Source organism: Crinia signifera, chromosome 12 (assembly GCF_055691185.1).
Source record: "Crinia signifera chromosome 12, ASM5569118v1, whole genome shotgun sequence".
NCBI classification, from domain to species: Eukaryota; Metazoa; Chordata; class Amphibia; order Anura; family Myobatrachidae; genus Crinia; species Crinia signifera.
Window position 1 is genome coordinate 9,720,166 of NC_139228.1, and position 20,535 is coordinate 9,740,700.

Consider the following 20,535-nt stretch of genomic DNA (forward strand, 5'->3'; position numbering starts at 1 on the left):
CATGTATGCAAAAGGAGCATTATTACTAGAGAAAAATATATATAATAATAATAATAATAATAAAAAATATGTGTAAGTGTATAAGCAGTGCAATGTGGTGATGTAATGAGCGTGTTGTGTATAGTATACATGGGGATAGAGGCTGCGCTGACTCCTCCCGGCCGCTAGAGGCCGCCGTACAGAACAAGCTCCGTTTCCAGGGCGCCCGGCTCCGCTCTATCACGCAGCCCGTACAGCCCTTCGCTAGATGCAGCCTGGAGAATAATAACTTTCCCGAAATATACGCAGGACCCGGCCGGGAGCGGAGCCTGGAGGAGCCACAGGGGCCCCTGAGAGCAAGGGAGCGGCTCCAGCGCCAGAGCCAGCCCCCCCAAACCGTATGTTATATATACATAATTATATATGCACAGCACCATCCTGTATATCACACACTATTATATATACACCATATACAGCACCACCCTGTATATCACACACTATTATATATACAGCACCATCCTTTATAACACTATTATATATACACCATATACAGCACCACCCTGTATATCACACACTATTATATATACAGCACCATCCTTTATAACACTATTATATATACACCATATACAGCACCATCCTGTATATCACACACTATTATATATACAGCACCATCCTGTATATCACACACTATTATATATACAGCACCATCCTGTATATCACACACTATTATATATACAGCACCATCCTGTATATCACACACTATTATATATACAGCACCATCCTGTATATCACACACATATACACAGCACCATCCTGTATATAACACACTATTATATACACAGCACCATCCTGTATATCACACACTATTATATATACAGCACCATCCTGTATATCACACACTATTATATACAGCACCATCCTGTATATCACACACTATTATATATACAGCACCATCCTGTATATCACACACTATTATATATACAGCACCATCCTGTATATCACACACATATACACAGCACCATCCTGTATATAACACACTATTATATACATAGCACCATCCTGTATATAACACACTATTATATACATAGCACCATCCTGTATATAACACACTATTATATACACAGCACCATCCTGTATATCACACACTATTATATATACACCATACACAGCACCATCCTGTATATCACACACTATTATATACACACCATATACAGCACCATCCTGTATAACACACACTATTATATACACACCATATAAAGCACCATCCTGTATATCACACACTATTATATACACAGCACCATCCTGTATATCACACTCTATTATATACACACCATATACAGAACCATCCTGTATAACACACACTATTATATATACAGCACCATCCTGTATATCACACACTATTATATATACAGCACCATCCTGTATATCACACACTATTATATATACAGCACCATCCTGTATATCACACACATATACATAGCACCATCCTGTATATAACACACTATTATATACACAGCACCATCCTGTATATCACACACTATTATATATACAGCACCATCCTGTATATCACACACTATTATATACAGCACCATCCTGTATATCACACACTATTATATACAGCACCATCCTGTATATCACACACTATTATATATACAGCACCATCCTGTATATCACACACTATTATATATACAGCACCATCCTGTATATCACACACTATTATATATACACCATACACAGCACCATCCTGTATATCACACCCTATTATATACACAGCACCATCCTGTATATCACACACTATTATATATACACCATACACAGCACCATCCTGTATATCACACACTATTATATACACAGCACCATCCTGTATATCTCACACTATTATATACACACCATATACAGCACCATCCTGTATAACACACACTATTATATATACACCATATAAAGCACCATCCTGTATATCACACACTATTATATACACAGCACCATCCTGTATATCACACTCTATTATATACACACCATATACAGCACCATCCTGTATAACACACACTATTATATATACAGCACCATCCTGTATATCACACACTATTATATATACAGCACCATCCTGTATATCACACACTATTATATACACAGCACCATCCTGTATATCACACTCTATTATATACACACCATATAAAGCACCATCCTGTATATCACACACTATTATAAATACAGCACCATCCTTTATATCACGCACATATACACACCATATACAGCACCATCCTGTGTAACACTCACTACTATATATACACCATATACAGCACCATCCTGTATATCACACACTATTATATATACAGCACCACCCTGTATATCACACACTATTATATATACAGCACCACCCTGTATATCACACACTATTATATACACAGCACCATCCTGTATATCACACATATATATATATACTGTACACAGCATCATCCTATATATCACACACTATTATATATACATCATCCTGTATTTCACACACTATTATACAGTATATACACTATACACAGCACCATCCTGTATATCACACACAATTATATATACACTATACACAGCACCATCCTGTATATCACACACAATTATATATACACTATACACAGCACCATCCTGTATATCACACACAATTATATATACACTATACACAGCACCATCCTTTATATCACACACAATTATATATACACTATACACAGCACCATCCTGTATATCACACACAATTATATATACACTATACACAGCACCATCCTGTATATCACACACAATTATATATACACTATACACAGCACCATCCTGTATATCACACACAATTATATATACACTATACACAGCACCATCCTGTATATCACACACAATTATATATACACTATACACAGCACCATCCTGTATATCACACACAATTATATATACACTATACACAGCACCATCCTGTATATCACACACAATTATATATACACTATACACAGCACCATCCTGTATATCACACACAATTATATATATATACACTATACACAGCACCATCCTGTATATCACACACAATTATATATATATACACTATACACAGCACCATCCTGTTACACACTGCATGTTATTATATATACCATATCTTACACCCATCCTGTATATCATACACTATACACAGCACCATCCTGTTACACACCGCATGTTATTATATATACCATATCTTGCACCCATCCTGTATATCATACACTATACACAGCACCATCCTGTTACACACCGCATGTTATTATATATACCATATTTTGCACCCATCCTGTATATCATACACTATACACAGCACCATCCTGTTACACACCGCATGTTATTATATATACCATATCTTGCACCCATCCTGTATATCATACACTATACACAGCACCATCCTGTTACACACCGCATGTTATTATATATACCATATCTTGCACCCATCCTGTATATCATACACTATACACAGCACCATCCTGTTACACACCGCATGTTATTATATATACACCATATCTTGCACCCATCCTGTATATCATACACTATACACAGCACCATCCTGTTACACACCGCATGTTATTATATACACCATATCTTGCACCCATCCTGTATATCATACACAATTATATATACACTATACACAGCACCATCCTGTATATCATACACAATTATATATACACTATACACAGCACCATCCTGTATATCAAACACTATACACAGCACCATCCTGTATAGAACACACCACATGTTATTATATATACCATATCTTGCACCCATCCTGTATATCACATACTGCCTATTACTGTATATATCCTATAATAACGCACAGTAATAGGGTAATCGCTCCCCATGTAAGTGTAATGTCCCAGTAGTAAGCTGCAGTCTGTCCTGTCACTGGAGTCTTTGATCAGCGCTGTGTAACGTCTGACAAACCGGATGTTGTGTGACTCCTGCAGCACTTACTGTTACATCCTATATGATATACCTTCTCAGTGACCAGGCTAACATTGTACAGTGACATACTTGGAATGTGCGAGAGAGACAGAGTATTCCTAAATCTATAATATATATATAATTTCCTGTTTTGCTCCGCAGACGCCTTCTAGCACCCACATTTCACACGCCCGACTTTCCTCAATGCATTCGCTGCAAGAAGGAGGCTGCCGGCACTGAAGCCTAACAACCCCCAGCCTTCCCGCCGGGAAGTGAGCACATGGCATCCACCTGAGCTGATCATCCTGCACTTGAGAAAAATGCGTTTTATATAAGTGTTTTGTACCTTTCCAAATTGGCGCAGTGAACTCCCACTTCCCGCTTATTCATTTATACTCCGCTCTTCTATGTTTCCAGTTGGCTACTTTTTAATGGTTTTCTTGAATTGTATTTATTTTTATAGGCTGCATTGACCGAGGGTGTGAGTATCACACATAACGTACACTGGACCTGTCTATAAAACGCCACTAAACTGGACAGCGCTCCCCGCCAGTGCGTGGTCTAAGACCGTTATTTAGTAGTATCAGTAACTTTAAAACTATATTTATATTTGTTGGACAGACCACTTTTCTGGTTGGTTTATTTTTCACTTATACTGTACACAGATTTTCTATATTGGCTTATTTGTATATATATATTGGAAGCTTTGGTGGAGTATTTTTTAGCAGAGAACTGTTAGATTAATGGAGGCCACTGTTAACGAATGCAAAATGAATGAAAGAGAAGAAGTTAATGTCACCTCATCACAGCCAGATAAATGTCAAGTACCCGGGCTTGAAAATGAAGCAGCCAATGGCGAGGGAGCGGATGTCAAAACGTTAGAAGGCGAGATGCAGGAGGAAAGGCCCTCAGACGTGGTGTCTGATACAATGCCCGGGACGAGCACAGAGACGTCAGATCAGTCTGACGCCTCGGCCTCTAGCTGCGATAGCAAGGCCAGTGATTCGCAGTCCAATAGGGAAGCGGAGGACAGCAACTCGCAGTCCGTCGCGGAATCCTGCAGAGCAAACCAGCAGTCTATATCTGCCGATTCCGAGCCACCCGAGAGCAACCGGCCTTCAGACGACAGCGTGATGACGGAGAACCCCTCGCTGCAGAACCTGCTGTGCTCTAGCGCCAGTGTCAGCCCTTGTGAGGAGGCATCGGAAGCCGGAGCCTCCAAGTCGCCGGACAAGGAGGTGGCAGAGGCGGACTATTACTTTGTGAAGTGGATAAACTGGAAAGGAGAGCGGACGCCTGTGATCACCCAGAGCGAGAACGGCCCGTGCCCCCTGCTGGCCATCATGAACATCCTCTTTTTACGTTGGAAGGTAAGGGGTTGTGGACTCTTTAAGATTGGTTAATTACAATTGACATTATAGGGCCCTGATTTGCAGCAATTCTCTGATACCTCATTCACATCGCTTCGCCGGGTCAAGTCGGGTTGGTTCTTCCATGTTAAACCTGGGTCACCCATTATTCAGAGGGCGACATGGGATCAACCCTTTTCATAACCCAGGTTGAATTTCCGGGTTGTTCGACATGTCGGTATAGTGATCCTTCTAGGATCTGGCCAGGGCAGCATGAAGGGATGGGCCGGGCCTGCCGTCATCACTGTTGGGTGTGGACCCGGGCCACCGATGTCACAATCTGAGGCCAAGCCCAGGCCGCTGATGTCACCATAGGGGGCGGTCCCTGCCACCGTCATCACCATATGGGGTGTGGCCTGTGCCAACATCACCATAGGGAGTTTCCTGGGTCCACAGACGTCACCATTGGGGGCGGGCCTGGCGGGGACAGACAGCACAGCGTGAACACTATCAGCAACCTGGCAATTATCCGGGCCCGAAGTGCGGTATGAAAGGCGAATGAGTCACAAAAGATCATCAAATTCTGGGTTTGAATTAGGAACTATTAAAAGGGAAATGTATTAGCAAGATAGTATATTATTTCTTATATACAGTTGTGCTCATAAGTTTACATACCCTAGCAGAATGTGTGATTTTCTGGCCATTTGTCAGAGAATATGAATGATAACTCTCAAAATTTTCTTATCTCATGGTTAGTGGTTGGGTGACACTATTGTCCAACAACTGTGTTACTCTTTTTAAATCATAACGACAACAGAAACTACCCAAATGACCCTGATCAAAAGTTTGCATACCCCAGTTCTTAATACCGTGTATTGCCCCCTTTAACATCCATGACAGCTTGAAGTCTTTTGTGGTGGTTCTGGATGAGGCTCTTTATTTTCTCAGATGCTAAAGCTGCCCATTCTTATTGGCAAAAAGCCTCTAGTTCCTGTAAATTCTTGGGCTTTCTTGCATGAACTGCACGTTTGAGATCTTCCCAGAGTGCCTCAATGATATTGAGGTAAGGGGACTGAGATGGACACTCCAGAACCTTCACTTTATTCTGCTGTAGCCAATGACAGGTCAACTTGGCCTTTGGATCATTGTCATGTTGGAACGTCCAAGTACGTCCCTTACGCTGTTGAGTACAAACTATCCTCCAGTATTTTCTGATAACATGCTGCATTCATCTTGCCATCAATTTTGACCAAGTTTCCAGTACCTTTGTAGCTCACACATCCCCAAAACATCAGCGATCCACCTCCGTGTTTCACAGTAGGAATGGTGTACCTTTCATCATAGCCCTTGCTGACTCAGTAATGTTTTTGGTTGCAACTTGTGGCCAAAAAGTAAAATTTTGGTCTCATCACTCCAAATGACTTTGTTCCAGAAGTTTTGAGGCTAGTCTCTGTGCTGTTTGGAGTACTGTAAGCGAGATGCTTTGTGGCATATGTGTAGTAATGGCTTTCTTCTGGCGAGTCGACCATGCAGCCCATTTTTCTTCAGTGCCACCTTATTGTACATCTTGAAACAACCACAGCACTTTTTTCAGAGAGTCCTGTATTTCAGCTGAAGTTGTTAGGGATTTTTCTTTGCATCCCGAACAATTTTCCTGGCAGTTGTGGCTGAAATATTTGTTTGTCTACCTGACAGTGATTTTGTTTCCACAGAATCCCTCATTTTCCACTTCTTAATTAGAGTTTGTCATTCTCAATTGCTTGGATATCTTTTTATATCCCTTTCCTGTTTTTTTATACAGTTCAATTACCTTTTCCCGCAGAGCATTTGGCAATTATTTTGCTTTCCCCATGACTCAGAATCCAGACCACACTGGATGAAAGATGCAAGGGTCTTTCAGGAGACCAGAAACTCACTGACCTTTTATTTTGATCCGGGTCATTTGGGTAGTTTCTGTTGTCATTATGAATTAAAAAGAGTAAACACAGTTGTTTGACAATAAATGGCGTCACCCAACCACTAACCAGGAGTGAAAGAATGTGAGTTATCATTCATATTCTCTGACAAATGGCCAGAAAATCACAAATTCTGCTAGGGTATGTAAACTTATGAGCACAACTGTAAATAGATTGGAGCACCCAAATAGTAGCCATTTGTACAACATGTATTATTATTTGGTTATAAATACACATTTAGCAGGACCCAGCCAGTGGGAAGCTGCCCGCTTGTACTTACCGTTCTATAAACCATTGTGTTGTGTAAACATGAAGGTCACTGTATACAGAGGTTATATTCCTGGTGTTGCCGTTGCGTTGGAATGTCTGTTGACAGGTGGTAAAGCAGGTTTGTTTCCTGCGTTCTTGCTGCCTTAAAACAACGTCCATGTTTATATGCAAAAGATGTGAAAAATCAATATTAAGCCCATTGCTATGCTCCAGGAATGTTTTGTATAGGCAAAGTCAGGTAGTGCTTCCTTCTAGTGGTGCAACTGATCATGTGACTCTTGTTACTACAGGTAAAACTCCCACCGCAGAAGGAGGTGATCACTTCAGAGGAGCTTATGGCCCATCTCGGTAAGAGACTAGCGGATGAATGAATAAATAACAAGGGTGCACCCTATATTTATGTGTCCTGTTCCTGTTATAATTCAAATGCGTGATGTGTGGTACAATGAGTCTGATGCAGCCCTGATCTCACACCAGCGAATTAGCAGGTGGCCTCATGACATTCAACTACTCTACTTTATGTCTATATAGCCAAAACCAAGTTAAGGTTCAGCCTATATAATTAATGGCTAATGCTGTTCATCACTTCTATTGGGGGGAATGAAGTGTGCAGACCAGTGGCCACTAGATGGCGCTCAATGGAGCAATTCAAGCTTCTGGCTCTTATGTTACTGTTGTATTTCATAATTTTGATGTGTTGGTAGTTTGTTGTAAATTGTTTGTTATGATTTTATAAATTAAGTTTTATAGTAGTATTTAAAAAAAAAATAATAATTATTGCTAGACTATTGTCAATGGCAGGCATGGCCAACCTATGGCCCTCCAGCTGCTTTGAAACTACAAGTCCCATCATGCCTTGCCACAGTTTTGCTATTAGGGAATGCTAAAACTATAGCAAAGCAAGCTGGGATGTGTAGAGCGCCACAGTTTGGCCGTACCTGGTCTAGGTGTAAAGAGTATTACCGTTCTGTTATATAGTATAGGATGGCTATCTCTGACCTGTGTCTCTTGCATAGGACAACCTACAGAAGCGTTTTGCTTTTAACCATTATGCATGGATTTTGTCCCATCTCTCTATAGGAGATTGTGTGCTGTCTATTCAACCACAGGAGAACTCTGAGGTGCTGCAGCTCAACTTCCAGCAGGTCAGTCACTGTCGCGTCTGTCGCACAGTGCGCCGCGCGTTATCTTCCTCCTGTTCCATAGTATATACAGAACTGATATGCTGGGCATTACTTCCCATTCATAGGGCCTTATTCAGATCTGAGCTCAGCACAAATTTGGAGAATGGGCAAAACCATGCTGCACTGCAGGTGGGGCAGATGTAACCTGTGCAGGGAGAGTTATATTCGGGTGGGGTGTGTTGAAACTGAAATCTAAATTGCAGTGTAAAAATAATGCAGGCAGTATTTACCCTACACAGAAACTGTTCCAGCAGATGAGCGGAGGGGGTCAGGCAGCTGTCCAGGGGTGGGGTAGGAGCTGTTGGTGCACGTGGGCAGCATCATCCTGGATGAGGTAGGAAGCTGTGAGTAGCGGCCCAACATGACCTATGACTGAAATAGGTTCCCCTGCAGGCAGTGCCAAGGTCTGTGCGCACAGCGCCACCACAGACGTTCTCTTAGATATTTCTCTTGGACTTGTAGAACGTGAATGATGCCATGACTGTGCTGCCCAAGCTCTCTACAGGACTGGATGTCAACGTGCGGTTCACGGGAGTGTCCGACTTTGAGTACACACCGGAGTGTATCGTGTTCGACCTTCTGAATATCCCGCTGTACCACGGGTGGCTGGTGGATCCTCAGGTAGGACCTTGTTACCCCCGTACATGGCTGAGATCGTTTCACAAGGCTATTCTCCGGCAGTAGCTCTGTGGCTGTGTATATGTAGCTCTGTGAACGTGTGGCTGTGTGTGTAGCTCTATGGACGTGTGGCTGTGTGTATGTGTCTGTAGCTCTATGGACGTGTGGCTGTGTGTGTGTGTGTGTGTGTCTGTAGCTCTATGGACGTGTGGCTGTGTGTGTGTGTGTGTGTCTGTAGCTCTGTGGACATGTGGCTGTGTTTGTAGCTCTATGGACGTGTGGCTGTGTGTGTGTGTCTAGCTCTATGGACGTGTGTGTGTGTGTGTGTGTGTGTGTGTGTCTGTAGCTCTGTGGACGTGTGGCTGTGTTTGTAGCTCTATGGACGTGTGGCTGTGTGTGTGTGTCTGTAGCTCTATGGACGTGTGGCTGTGTGTGTGTAACTCTGTAGACATGTGGCTGTGTGTGTGTAGCTCTGTGGATGTGTGGCTGTGTATGTCTAGCTCTGTGGACGTGTGGCATATTTGCACATCATAGTTACTTCCCCTCCTTCATTCTGCAGGAGACTCATGTCACCTAGTCCACATTACACTGTTACATCATAGTTACTTCCCCTCCTGCATTCTGCAGGAGACTCCCTGACATAGAAAAAAAAAACGGGGGGGTCAGTTACCAAAGTAACTGAAGGGGCGCCTGTATGGGTGGCTTCAGCCAGCAGCTGTCAATAAAGGGATTGTCAGTCCCTATAGAAAAAGGAAGGGTAGACTGCGCTTATTGATGACAGAGTGAGGATGATTAAAAAATGATTATTTAATAATGCAATAACATACTGTAATGTATACACATAAAATACAATATACACAGTAAAAGAAAGGGAGGGGAGGGGGGAAGGGAAATGAAATGCTGCATCCACTGGGGTAATGATATCACCTTTATATGTCCACAGTTCAATGGGTACCCAAAGATGGTGAGATCCTGTAGTGCTTGGCCACAGCGGTGCTCAGTGATAACTTTATCCAGATGTAATATGTGGGTAGCGACCCTCCCAATTCGGAGTGGAAAGTTAGGTCGAGACTTCCGCAAGATGACTCTGGGTGGGTATTAGATAGGCGGCTTGCCTTCAGAAAGTGAGTGCCTCACTCCAGGTCAGGTGTGCCGATGGTAGTTCGCAGTAGTGGATCTCCAGTTGGTTGTGGGTAGGTGGGGAAGGATTAGAGTACCATATACATTTATACATGCCTTAATGACAGCGCATCTGTCTTATTCTATGCGCTTAGTAATAGTGTATCTTTCTCATCATATGTGCTGACGCAATACCCTATTCATCTCTCAAACAATAATTCCTTACAATCGCTTTTTAATGACCTCCGCATAGCGCTGTATTGACAGCGCTATGCGTTCCATTCACTAACCGGAAGTACATACCCGGAAGTGTAGTAACGCTGTCTTGAATACTCTGTCTAAATTAACGTTTTTCTACCAATAATATCACTCGTTTTCAACTCTTTGTACATAAGGCTTACTTAGCCATGTCTCCTGCTCAAATATGAGGTGTTATTTTATTTGTTTTTATGCTATGCAAAAGTTAATTGCTTTGCACACAGGTGCACACAATTTACCTGAGTACTATAGGTATATATACCCCTACCCCTGCCTGTCTCAAACCACCTTGAAAATGCTGCTCCTTGCGGCGAAACGCGTTGGTCCAGGCTCCTAGCTGCCCACTGAACACGCTGCTACCCACCTTCACCATCCACTACCCACAACCAACTGGAGATCCACTACTGCGAACTACCATCGGCACACCTGACCTGGAGTGAGGCACTCACCTTCTGAAGGCAAGCCGCCTATCTAATACCCACCCAGAGTCATCTTGCGGAAGTCTCGACCTAACTTTCCACTCCGAATTGGGAGGCTCGCTACTCCCATATTACATCTGGATAAAGTTATCACTGAGCACCGCTGTGGCCAAGCACTACAGGATCTCACCATCTTTGGGTACCCATTGAACTGTGGACATATAAAGGTGATATCATTACCCCAGTGGATGCAGCATTTCATTTCCCTTCCCCCCTCCCCTCCCTTTCTTTTACTGTGTATATTGTATTTTATGTGTATACATTACAGTATGTTATTGCATTATTAAATAATCATTTTTTAATCATCCTCACTCTGTCATCAATAAGCGCAGTCTACCCTTCCTTTTTCGACTCCCTGACATAGCAGCAATCTCCCCCTCTCCCTCATTAGTCTAGCAATCTCCCTCATGTCACCTAGCCCACATTACACTGTTACACCATAGTTACCATGCAGGAGGCTCACTGACATAGCAGCAATCGGTACTTGTTTCCTAGCACGGCCACAACGATCTTGATCTGGGGCATCGCAGGTAAAAAAATCGCGTCGGTCGCATCGCATGCGGGCTAAAAAATCGCATGCGATGCGACTGACGCGATGCCCGCGATTTCCCATAGGGAACAATGTAAAATGACTCAATTTAACCAAATCAACATAGGGAACAATGTTAAATGGGCCAGACACCCCAAAAAAACCCCTGACCAGTGAAATGGCCCCCCAAAAATACTTAACGCCACCCCACGATCAACGCACGATCAACGTCAACCCGAAGCGTGGCGAGCGGCGGCGGTACGCGTCCTCCGACCTTTTCATACCCCCACTATCCACGTCGGCGTGGAGTTGAGAATAGATAGTGTGGCGAGCCACCGAGCCCGAAGCGTGGCGAGCGGACGCGGATACCTTCACCGGTAAATGCGTCCCTTCGCGGGCTTCACAGGTATCCGCGTCCCCTCACGGGGCTCGCTGCGCTCGCCACACTATCTATTCTCAACTCCACGCCGACGTGGATAGTGGGGGTATGAAATGGTCGGAGGACGCGTACCGCCGCCCCTCGCCACGCTTCGGGTTGACGTTGATCGTGGGGTGGCGTTAACTATTTTTGGGGGGGCCATTTCACTGGTCAGGGGGGGTTTTTGGGGGTTTCTGGCCCATTTAACATTGTTCCCTATGTTGATTTGGTTAAATTGAGGCATTTTACATTGTCCCTATGGGAAATCGCGGGCATCGCGTCGGTACCATCGCATGATTTTTTTGGCCGCATACGATGCGACCGACTCAATTTTGACTTTTTAATGGGAAATCGCGGGCATCGCGTCGGTCGCATTGCAGACCATTAAAAATTACCCGCGATGCCCACGATTGTGGCCGTGCTAGGAAACAAGTACCCAGCAATCTCCCTCTCTCCCTCATTAGTCTAGCAATCTCCCTCATGTCACCTAGCCCACATTACACTGTTACATCATAGTTACCTCCCCTCCTGCATTCTGCAGGAGACGCCCTGAAATAGCAGCAATCTCCCTCTCTCCCTCATTAGTCTATCTCCCTCATTAGTCTAGCAATCTCCCTAATTTCACCTAGCCTACATTACACCGTTGCATTTTTGGGGAAAAAGGAATGAGAGACAGATACATTTACATAATCATCACCATTACCCAGCACTTTAGCAAGTGTAGTATCTCTTAGTATCTGTTACTAACTGCTTTGGGGATCATCTACATTTGGATATAGTAATTTTAAAACACTCCTCTCAGATGTAGCTGTACACACCCACGCTTCTAGGTGCCACGTACACAATCTCTTTTCACAATCCCTCCATATATGGAACTAGACACACCCTTTGGGTGGAGTATGACACGCCCCCTCAATGGGGTGCTTTGCCAAATTCTATTAACAACTATAATCTCCCTGAAACTAGTTTTCAAAAGTAGGCAAATATGACGTGTGTGTGTGTGTAGCTCTGTGGCTGTGTGTGTGTGTGTAGCTCTGTGGCTGTGTGTGTAGCTCTGTGGCTGTGTGTGTAGCTCTGTGGCTGTGTGTGTGTGTGTGTAGCTGTGTGTGTGTGTGTGTGTGTGTGTGTGTGTAGCTTTGTGTCTGTGTGTGTGTGTGTAGCTCTGGCTGTGTGTGTGTGTGTGGCTCTGTGGACTTGTGGCTGTGTGTGTAGCTCTGTGGACGTGTGGCTGTGTGTGGCTCTGCGGACGTGTGTGTGTAGCTCTGTGGACGTGTGGCTGTGTGTGTGTGTGTGGCTCTGTGGACGTGTGTGTGTAGCTCTGTGGCTGTGTGTGTGTGTGTGTAGCTCTATGGACGTGTGGCTTTATGTTCTCCAGCAATTACAATTATTACTATTATCATCTGTGTGACACACAATGCGGATTGTAAATCATGTATAAGGAGTAAAACCTGCTTAGTGGATACATATTGTACTCCTTCCCACCTGTAAGTTGCTGTGTACTTCCTACACCACCAGGGGGGGCAGGTGGGCTGCTATATATTTGCACAATTTCCATTACAGTGGTTCTGTGTCCCTCCCGCAGAGTGCTGAGACTGTGGAAGCTGTTGGGAAACTGAGTTATAACCAACTGGTGGAGAAAATTATAACCTGCAAGCATTCGAGTGATCCCAACCAGGTCACTGAAGGTAACACTACTTACTGTTACATATATGTAGTCCTTTATCAAGACCTGATGAATCTTCTTTCTTAAGGATCTCTATGTAACTTTGGTTGGAGTCCACAAGATCAGATAAAGTGCTCTGCTTCCTGCACCATGCTCTGTCCCGGGACCCATCTGCCGTTCACCTGAATCAGACAGCCACCACCCTCTGTGCCTGCCTCATTAGGAGAGAGGAGTGGATCGTGTGTATTTGAGCGGGGACCCACCGGAACAGAACAGCGCTGTAAATTACATTTCTACTTTGTAAAGTGCATTACTAATTGTGCACCTTCATACAACTTTAATTTATTGCCTTCTACACGCTGCTCTTCCTTTATTTCCAATCACACACAGTGGTTACTTGTTCTTGCTGGCATTGAGCTGCCCTCTTCTGTGTGTTCCCCGCAGGTCTCCTGGCAGAACAGTTCCTGGAATCCTCGGCAGCGCAGCTGACCTACCACGGGCTGTGCGAGCTTATGGCTGCTGTCAAGGAGGGGGAGCTTAGTGTCTTCTTCCGCAACAACCACTTCAGCACGCTTATAAAGCACAAGGTGCGGAGCTGCCCCCCCCCCCCCCCCCCCCCCCCCAATCCTATCTATATACGTCTTCTATGTAGTCGTGTGAGATTCCTAAATTAGACCCTAAATCTCAGTGAAATGCAGGTCAAATCTATAGATTCACCACCATTGCTAGGGAGGCTGAAATGGGATAAATATAACGCAGGATGATTAGGCAGCAACTATTACTGACACTTATGTTATAATTCTGCTTTGTTATTATTGGTTAAAAACTGAATAGAATACCCCTGCCATCACTATTATATGCTGTTGAAACGTCATCTGTCTACAGGGCCACCTGTACCTGCTGGTCACCGACCAGGGCTTTCTGCAGGAGGAGAAGGTGATCTGGGAGAGCCTGCACAACGTGGAAGGGGACAGCTGCTTCTGCGACTCGGACTTCCACCTGACGCAGCACCTGGAGAAGGACGCCTCCTTCGGTAGTCCCCAGCAGTTGCAGCAGCGACAAGTGGACCAGGTGGGAACCGGCGGCCCTGGTTTGCTGTTTGCTGATAGAGCTTCGGTACTTGTTTCCTAGCACAGCGCCAGCGATAAAAATTGTATCCATCGGGTCCTAAAAAATCTCGTTCATCGCATACAACCAAATCGCATGCGATGCGATCGACGCGATTTTTACATTGGAACCAATGTAAAATGGTCCCGGAGACCCGATTTTACATTGGCCCCAATGTTAAATGCCCCCCAGACACCAATTTTCATTGTATCCCCACCCTGATGGGTGAAATGCCCCCCCATTGTTAACGCCACCCCACGATGAACGCCAACCCGAAGTGTGGCGAGCGCAGCGTGCCCGCGAGGGGCGGCGGTAGGCGTCCTCCGACTGTTTCATACCCCTACTATCCACGTCGGCGTGGAGTTGATTTTATATAGCGTGGCGAGCGCAGCGAGGGGCGGCGGTAGGCGTCCTCCGACTTTCATACCCCCACTATCCACGTCGGCGTGGAGTTGATTTTATATAGTGTGGCGAGCGCAGTGAGCCACCAAGCCCGAAGCGTGGCGAGCGCACGCGCATTACTTCACAGGTATTGTGCGTCCCCTCGCGGGGCTCGCTGCGCTCGCCACACCGACGTGTATAGTAGGGGTATGAAAAGGTCGGAGGACGCGTACCGCCGCCACCCGCGGGCCCGCTGCGCTCGCCACGCTTCGGGTTGACGTTCATCGTGGGGTGGCGTTAACAATGGGGGGGGATTTTACTTACAAATTACCCATCAGGGTGGGTATACAATCAAAAATTGGGTCCATTGGGCCATTTAACATTGTTCCCTCTGTAAAATCGGGTCGGTCGCATTGTATGCCATTATAATGGCATACAATGGACCCGATTTTACATAGGAATTTAACATTGAATACAATGCATTCAATGTTAAATCGCGTCGGTCGCATCGCATACCTTAAGTTAAGGGACGCGATGGACGCGATTTTTTTTAATTGTCGAGAAAAAGGCTAAAAATAGCCCAAAAATCGCGTCGGTCGCGTCCATCGCATACCTTAACTTAAGGTATGCGATGACCCACGATGGGCGCCGTGCTAGGAAACCAGTACCAGAGCTTCTTTACGTAACGTCTATGTCTCTCTCTCCCTGCGCAGGATTACATGATCGCTCTGTCGCTGCAACAGCAGCAGCAGGGGCCTCTGCCTATGAGTGACCTAGAACTGGCCCAACAGCTGCAGCAAGAGGAGTATCAGCAGCAGCAGCAGCAGCAGCAACAGCAACAACAGCCTCCAGCACAGGCCCCTCCGCAGTCTCCTCAGCAGGTACAGGGTCACCACCGACTCCCAGCAGCTGCTGTGCATCTGCCACTGATACAGACCTATCATTAGCCTGTTCGCCAGGGCCTTCAATGCCTGACGGGATTGAAGTGAAGCGTAACCAACACTTAACTCATTCCTGTTTAACGTGATGTAGTCAGTTACATTGTGTAGGTATTACATAGGTGCACAGATCTATTCTGTGACAACCTCCTAATCTGCCGAGGGGATGAGTCAGCACCCTGTGGGTAATCCAGCTTATTATGGCCCCTACACACAGGGCAATTTCCGGGCATTTTCTATGCGATCTCACTAGGGGGCCCATTTATCAAGGAATATTTGCGTCTAAATCCCCGAAAACGGATGTTAACCGCAAATATTAAGTAGCACTGAAATGTATTAAAGGGAGACCGCAGCAAGAATCTCCGATCCCTGCTGCGATCTCCCCTGCACCGCCGCCGGCTGCATCCCCCATAGGTTTGTATGGGGGATGCGAAGCTGCCCGATGTATCAACTTCGGGCACCCCGGCATCGCACCCCTGGGCTATCGCCATTCTGATATGGTGATAGCCCATTGTAGCCTATGGCTCCATATCGCACTGCGGTCAGCGCGTCCCCGCTTGCGCAGACCCCCCCCCCCGGCTTCCGGCACCGGGTATCGCAGGGACAGGGCTCCTTTCGGAGCCCTGTCCCTGCGCCCTCAAGCGTCATACATACAGGTGATATGATCGCATTTTACAATGCGATCTTGGGCGGTAATGTTTCCCCCAGATCGCATTGTAAATGTGATCTTGATAAATGTGCCCCTAGATCTCTTAGAAAATGCATCTAAGTTGCTCCATGTGTAGGGGCCATAGCGACAGTGACGCGCGGCCCTGTGCATCGCTAAGAGATGAATCACCAGTCAGGACCAGCGTTCTCACCAGAGAACACAGGCCCTAACAGACCGCTCAGCGCACAGTGCTGGCAAATTGCTGTGTGCTGAGCCATCTGACCGATCTAGTATTGCTCAGAACGCTCAGCCACATCCCCCCCCCCCAGCCTGTGTAGGCCCCATTACAGTGTAAATAATGTATGCAAATCACTGACGAGTCTAGAACACTCTCCCTTTACTCGGAAGCCGTCCATATACCCCCCAACCTGCTCATCAGCAGACTGGAATTCTTCTGGTCCATGCGATGAATACCGTTATGTGTTTTCCTTGTAGCTTTTTTGCAAATCCTTCAGTTCATGCAAGTGCATGGATCATCTCTTATCTGCATGTTCCGGCACAATGGGTCATCGTTTGCTGCTGGGACAGTGTAGTCTGCTTTCGGTGTGGGTCTCTGACGCAGGGGTGTGAAATGTGGCACGCTTGCATTAAAATACACAGCGTACCCTCTGCTAGAGGACCAGCCTGTGTGGGGGGTAACATCATGAAGGTTACATAGATCGCTGTGAATGTAGCCCCCCCCCAAAAACGACAACTCAAAATGTTTATTGAAAGCCATGGCGCTGCTGCTGAAATTGAGGGCATTTGTGAATTCAGCGCCGGAATGTCTGGTGCTAGCCGATGCCTAATTTTAACTGGCGCTGAGACTGATCAGAGCGAGGGGTGGGGGAAGGCTGAGATCTTGCAGCGACCTGCAGATCAGTCGTTCAATGCGAAGGTTCAAATAAATCGGGGGTCATACTGGCCAGAGGAAGGGGGTCCTGAGAGAGTCTCACTATACTACTAGACACAGACAAGACTGTTTCCAAAAACAAGCCACATGACATCTATATAGAAGTAGCCATTTATTAATGTGCGTACACGCCGAGCGATATATTAGATGAAATTGCTCATTTTGGCACTTCTGAGTGATATCACAATGATGCCTCCCCCATCGTCAGGTAATACCAGTCTGTAAAGTTCTTTAGTTGTCGGCTGAAACCAATCCGTATGAATCTCTATAGAAACAATGTATAATATGTGGTGGTTTCCTAATTCCTAATCTCTGTTACCCCAGGCAAGGCCTCAGACTTCCGCCCGTCCGGCCACTGAGCGCAGGCAGCGGCAGAAGCAGGAGTCTGACTGCGTTCTACTATAGCCCGATCCTGCACATTGGCTGATGGAATCCAGGGTACCTCCACAAGGGGGCGCAGCACAAACACCTTACCCCTTTATTCTACAAAGAGATGCTTTTTGAATCCCCTCTGCTGAGTTTCTACGATTCTCTGGATCCTTGTCTTTTTTCTAAGCACTTACAGCGTGTGTGACTTTTCCTTGTGATATTATAGCTGGGAGAGATTCTGAGCACCACTATATTTTTTTTCTTTCGCTTTTTGTATCCGTACGGTAAGTATTTTAAAGGACCTGCTTCCAGGCTCTGGAAAAAAACCCAACTTTCTTAATGTGGGTAGAAGTTAATCTTACATTACGTGGCACCGTGGCAGGGTGAAATAAGTCAGCCATTATCAAATCCGAATTTAAAGGGCTACAGTTTGTTACTTTCCCTGTTTGCCAACCCTGTCGCTCACCTGTCCGACAGACGCGTTTAATATCATCCAGTAACAGTTACTTCTGATGTGTGTGTGCGAGAAGTGATATTAGGTCGCTACCTCCTTTAAATGTTTTTTTCATGTTCATTTCTCAGTGTTTTTTCTTTTTCTTTTCTAAATCTATAAATATATTCACTGTTATATCAGTCAGTATTTCTCTCCAATTCAGATGACGGTGACATCTGGTGTCTGACGGACAAAATTATATATATATATACATGATGTGCGAATACAATTTATTGTAATTCCTAATAATAACGTAATGCCTGTAGTACATGTAAAACGCATAACCAAACCATGATCTTAATTCATGGTAAAAAGATGACAAGGGACCATGTTTATTCTGCTTTTCCAGCCTCTTTCAATTGTGTCATAATCTACGTGTAGAAGTGGTGGCGGACGTCTACTAGTGACATCACGGAGGCAGCCATTTTGTGCACCATGGGGGTCTTCATTGCATTAGTGCGGCTCATTGGTCGGGCTTGTGTAAAATGGCTGCCGTGTGCGTGACTGCGCAGTACAGCTACGCATACTAGCGTCACCATAAATGATACATGTATAGGCTTTGGGTATGAGAGTGTTCTGGACAACCTACACTTTGTTTGAAATGACATATACAGTTATTGTTTGCTATTGTGATCTATAATCAGGTTTGCACGGAATCATTCATTTTATTATTTCATTATAAGGGGGGTGGAGTGAACCCCTAAGATAGTGATCCCCAAAAAACTGCCATGCACAAGTCTTTCCCTCCCTGGGTGGTAGGTTGATCCGCTGTGATGAGGTTCATTATGATAACCCATTTGCCGGCATCTACCGTATCGCCAGTATCCCTTCATCTCCTTTATGGTTTGTATCGACCCTGAAGTCCTCCTGCTGCTGCTGCTGCGACAGATGTATCAGGAATTTCTGGACCAATTTTTCTCTTTGGGAGTGTTAGAAAAGCCACTTTTTCCCAAGTGTCCTTTTGAACAAACTGCTGTTGTCGAACGTGCGTGTCGGCTGATCAGAAAACCAAACTTGAACTTGATGGGGGTGAACGATGGGAGACCGGCGCCATTGTTGAGTAGCGTGTCCGCCCGTCTCAGAGCGGGTTTTATGTTCTCACTTTGTACAGATTGGGGTCCACTTACAATTTCCCCATTTTTTTTTCGTTTTGGTGTGTTGAAAACGCTAATGATTTGAAGATGAGTCTGCAACCAACTTTTACAGGGCAAGCCCTGGTCAACTCTAAGGACTTCATCTGAGGGTCACCTTACGCTCCACTTAATGTCACGCACTTTACCTAGAACCGCATGACCACAACTATCTCTGGTTTTTCCTATCAATCTTCTCCCGTCTGTCCCGGGGGACAGACACTGTGAGCAGCTTTTGCACGGTGTAGAGACGATCCTATAGGTAAACGATAATAAACTCTTTACACCCCAGCGTTGTCTTCTAGTGTTCTTGCTGTGTCTGTAATGTGAAGGACTCATTTGGGTCCAGGGGCCTACTGTCATGAAACCCAAATTTATAGCATGTTTCTTCATAGTATAAATGTATGTGGGCAGTACGGACGGTGTAATGGTTACATTACTGCCTCACAGCACTGATGTCATGGGTTCAATTCCCACCATGGCCCTAACGGTGTGGAGTTTGTATGTTCTCTGTGTACCTGCGTGGGTTTCCTCTGGGTACTCCGGTTTCCTCCCACAATCCAAAATCTACTGGTAGGTTAATCGGCTCCCAACAAAATTAACCCATCTTCATCTCTGTAAAGCGCTGTGGAATATGTGTGCGCTATATACGAAACTGTTAATAAATATGCGGTTATGTCAGCATTCTAAATATCGACACCAAAATGCCGGCATTCACAAATGTCGACATGGTCATCATACCACTTCAAAAGTATATACTGG

General features: G+C 45.1%; 1 protein-coding gene across 2 annotated transcripts; it reads left to right on the plus strand.

Moving 5' to 3' along the window:
• Positions 1 to 135: 135 nt before the first annotated feature.
• Positions 136 to 20,064, plus strand: MINDY1 (MINDY lysine 48 deubiquitinase 1). 2 transcript variants are annotated; one of them, XM_083167214.1, is made up of 10 exons: positions 136 to 377; positions 4,075 to 5,282; positions 7,777 to 7,834; positions 8,567 to 8,631; positions 9,133 to 9,291; positions 13,674 to 13,776; positions 14,199 to 14,341; positions 14,640 to 14,870; positions 15,956 to 16,123; positions 18,106 to 20,064. In XM_083167214.1, exons 2-10 carry the CDS (start codon positions 4,656 to 4,658, stop codon positions 18,184 to 18,186), a joined length of 1,635 nt encoding a protein of 544 aa, XP_083023340.1. In that variant the 5' UTR covers positions 136 to 377; positions 4,075 to 4,655; the 3' UTR covers positions 18,187 to 20,064. The 2 variants fall into 2 exon arrangements, with proteins under 2 accessions (XP_083023340.1, XP_083023341.1); XM_083167215.1 differs by having other exon boundaries at positions 145 to 377; positions 14,640 to 14,825.
• The last annotated feature ends 471 nt before the right edge of the window (positions 20,065 to 20,535 follow it).

What these genes read in the sequence shown, in the direction of transcription:
- MINDY1 (XM_083167214.1), top strand. Translation starts at nt 4,656, where the DNA reads ATGGAGGCCACTGTTAACGAATGCAAAATGAATGAAAGAGAAGAAGTT. An exon ending in TGCAGCTCAACTTCCAGCAG is followed by an intron (nt 8,632 to 9,132) that starts GTCAGTCACTGT and finishes TTGGACTTGTAG; the next exon opens with AACGTGAATGATGCCATGAC. An exon ending in TGTTTGCTGATAGAGCTTCG is followed by an intron (nt 14,871 to 15,955) that starts GTACTTGTTTCC and finishes CTCCCTGCGCAG; the next exon opens with GATTACATGATCGCTCTGTC.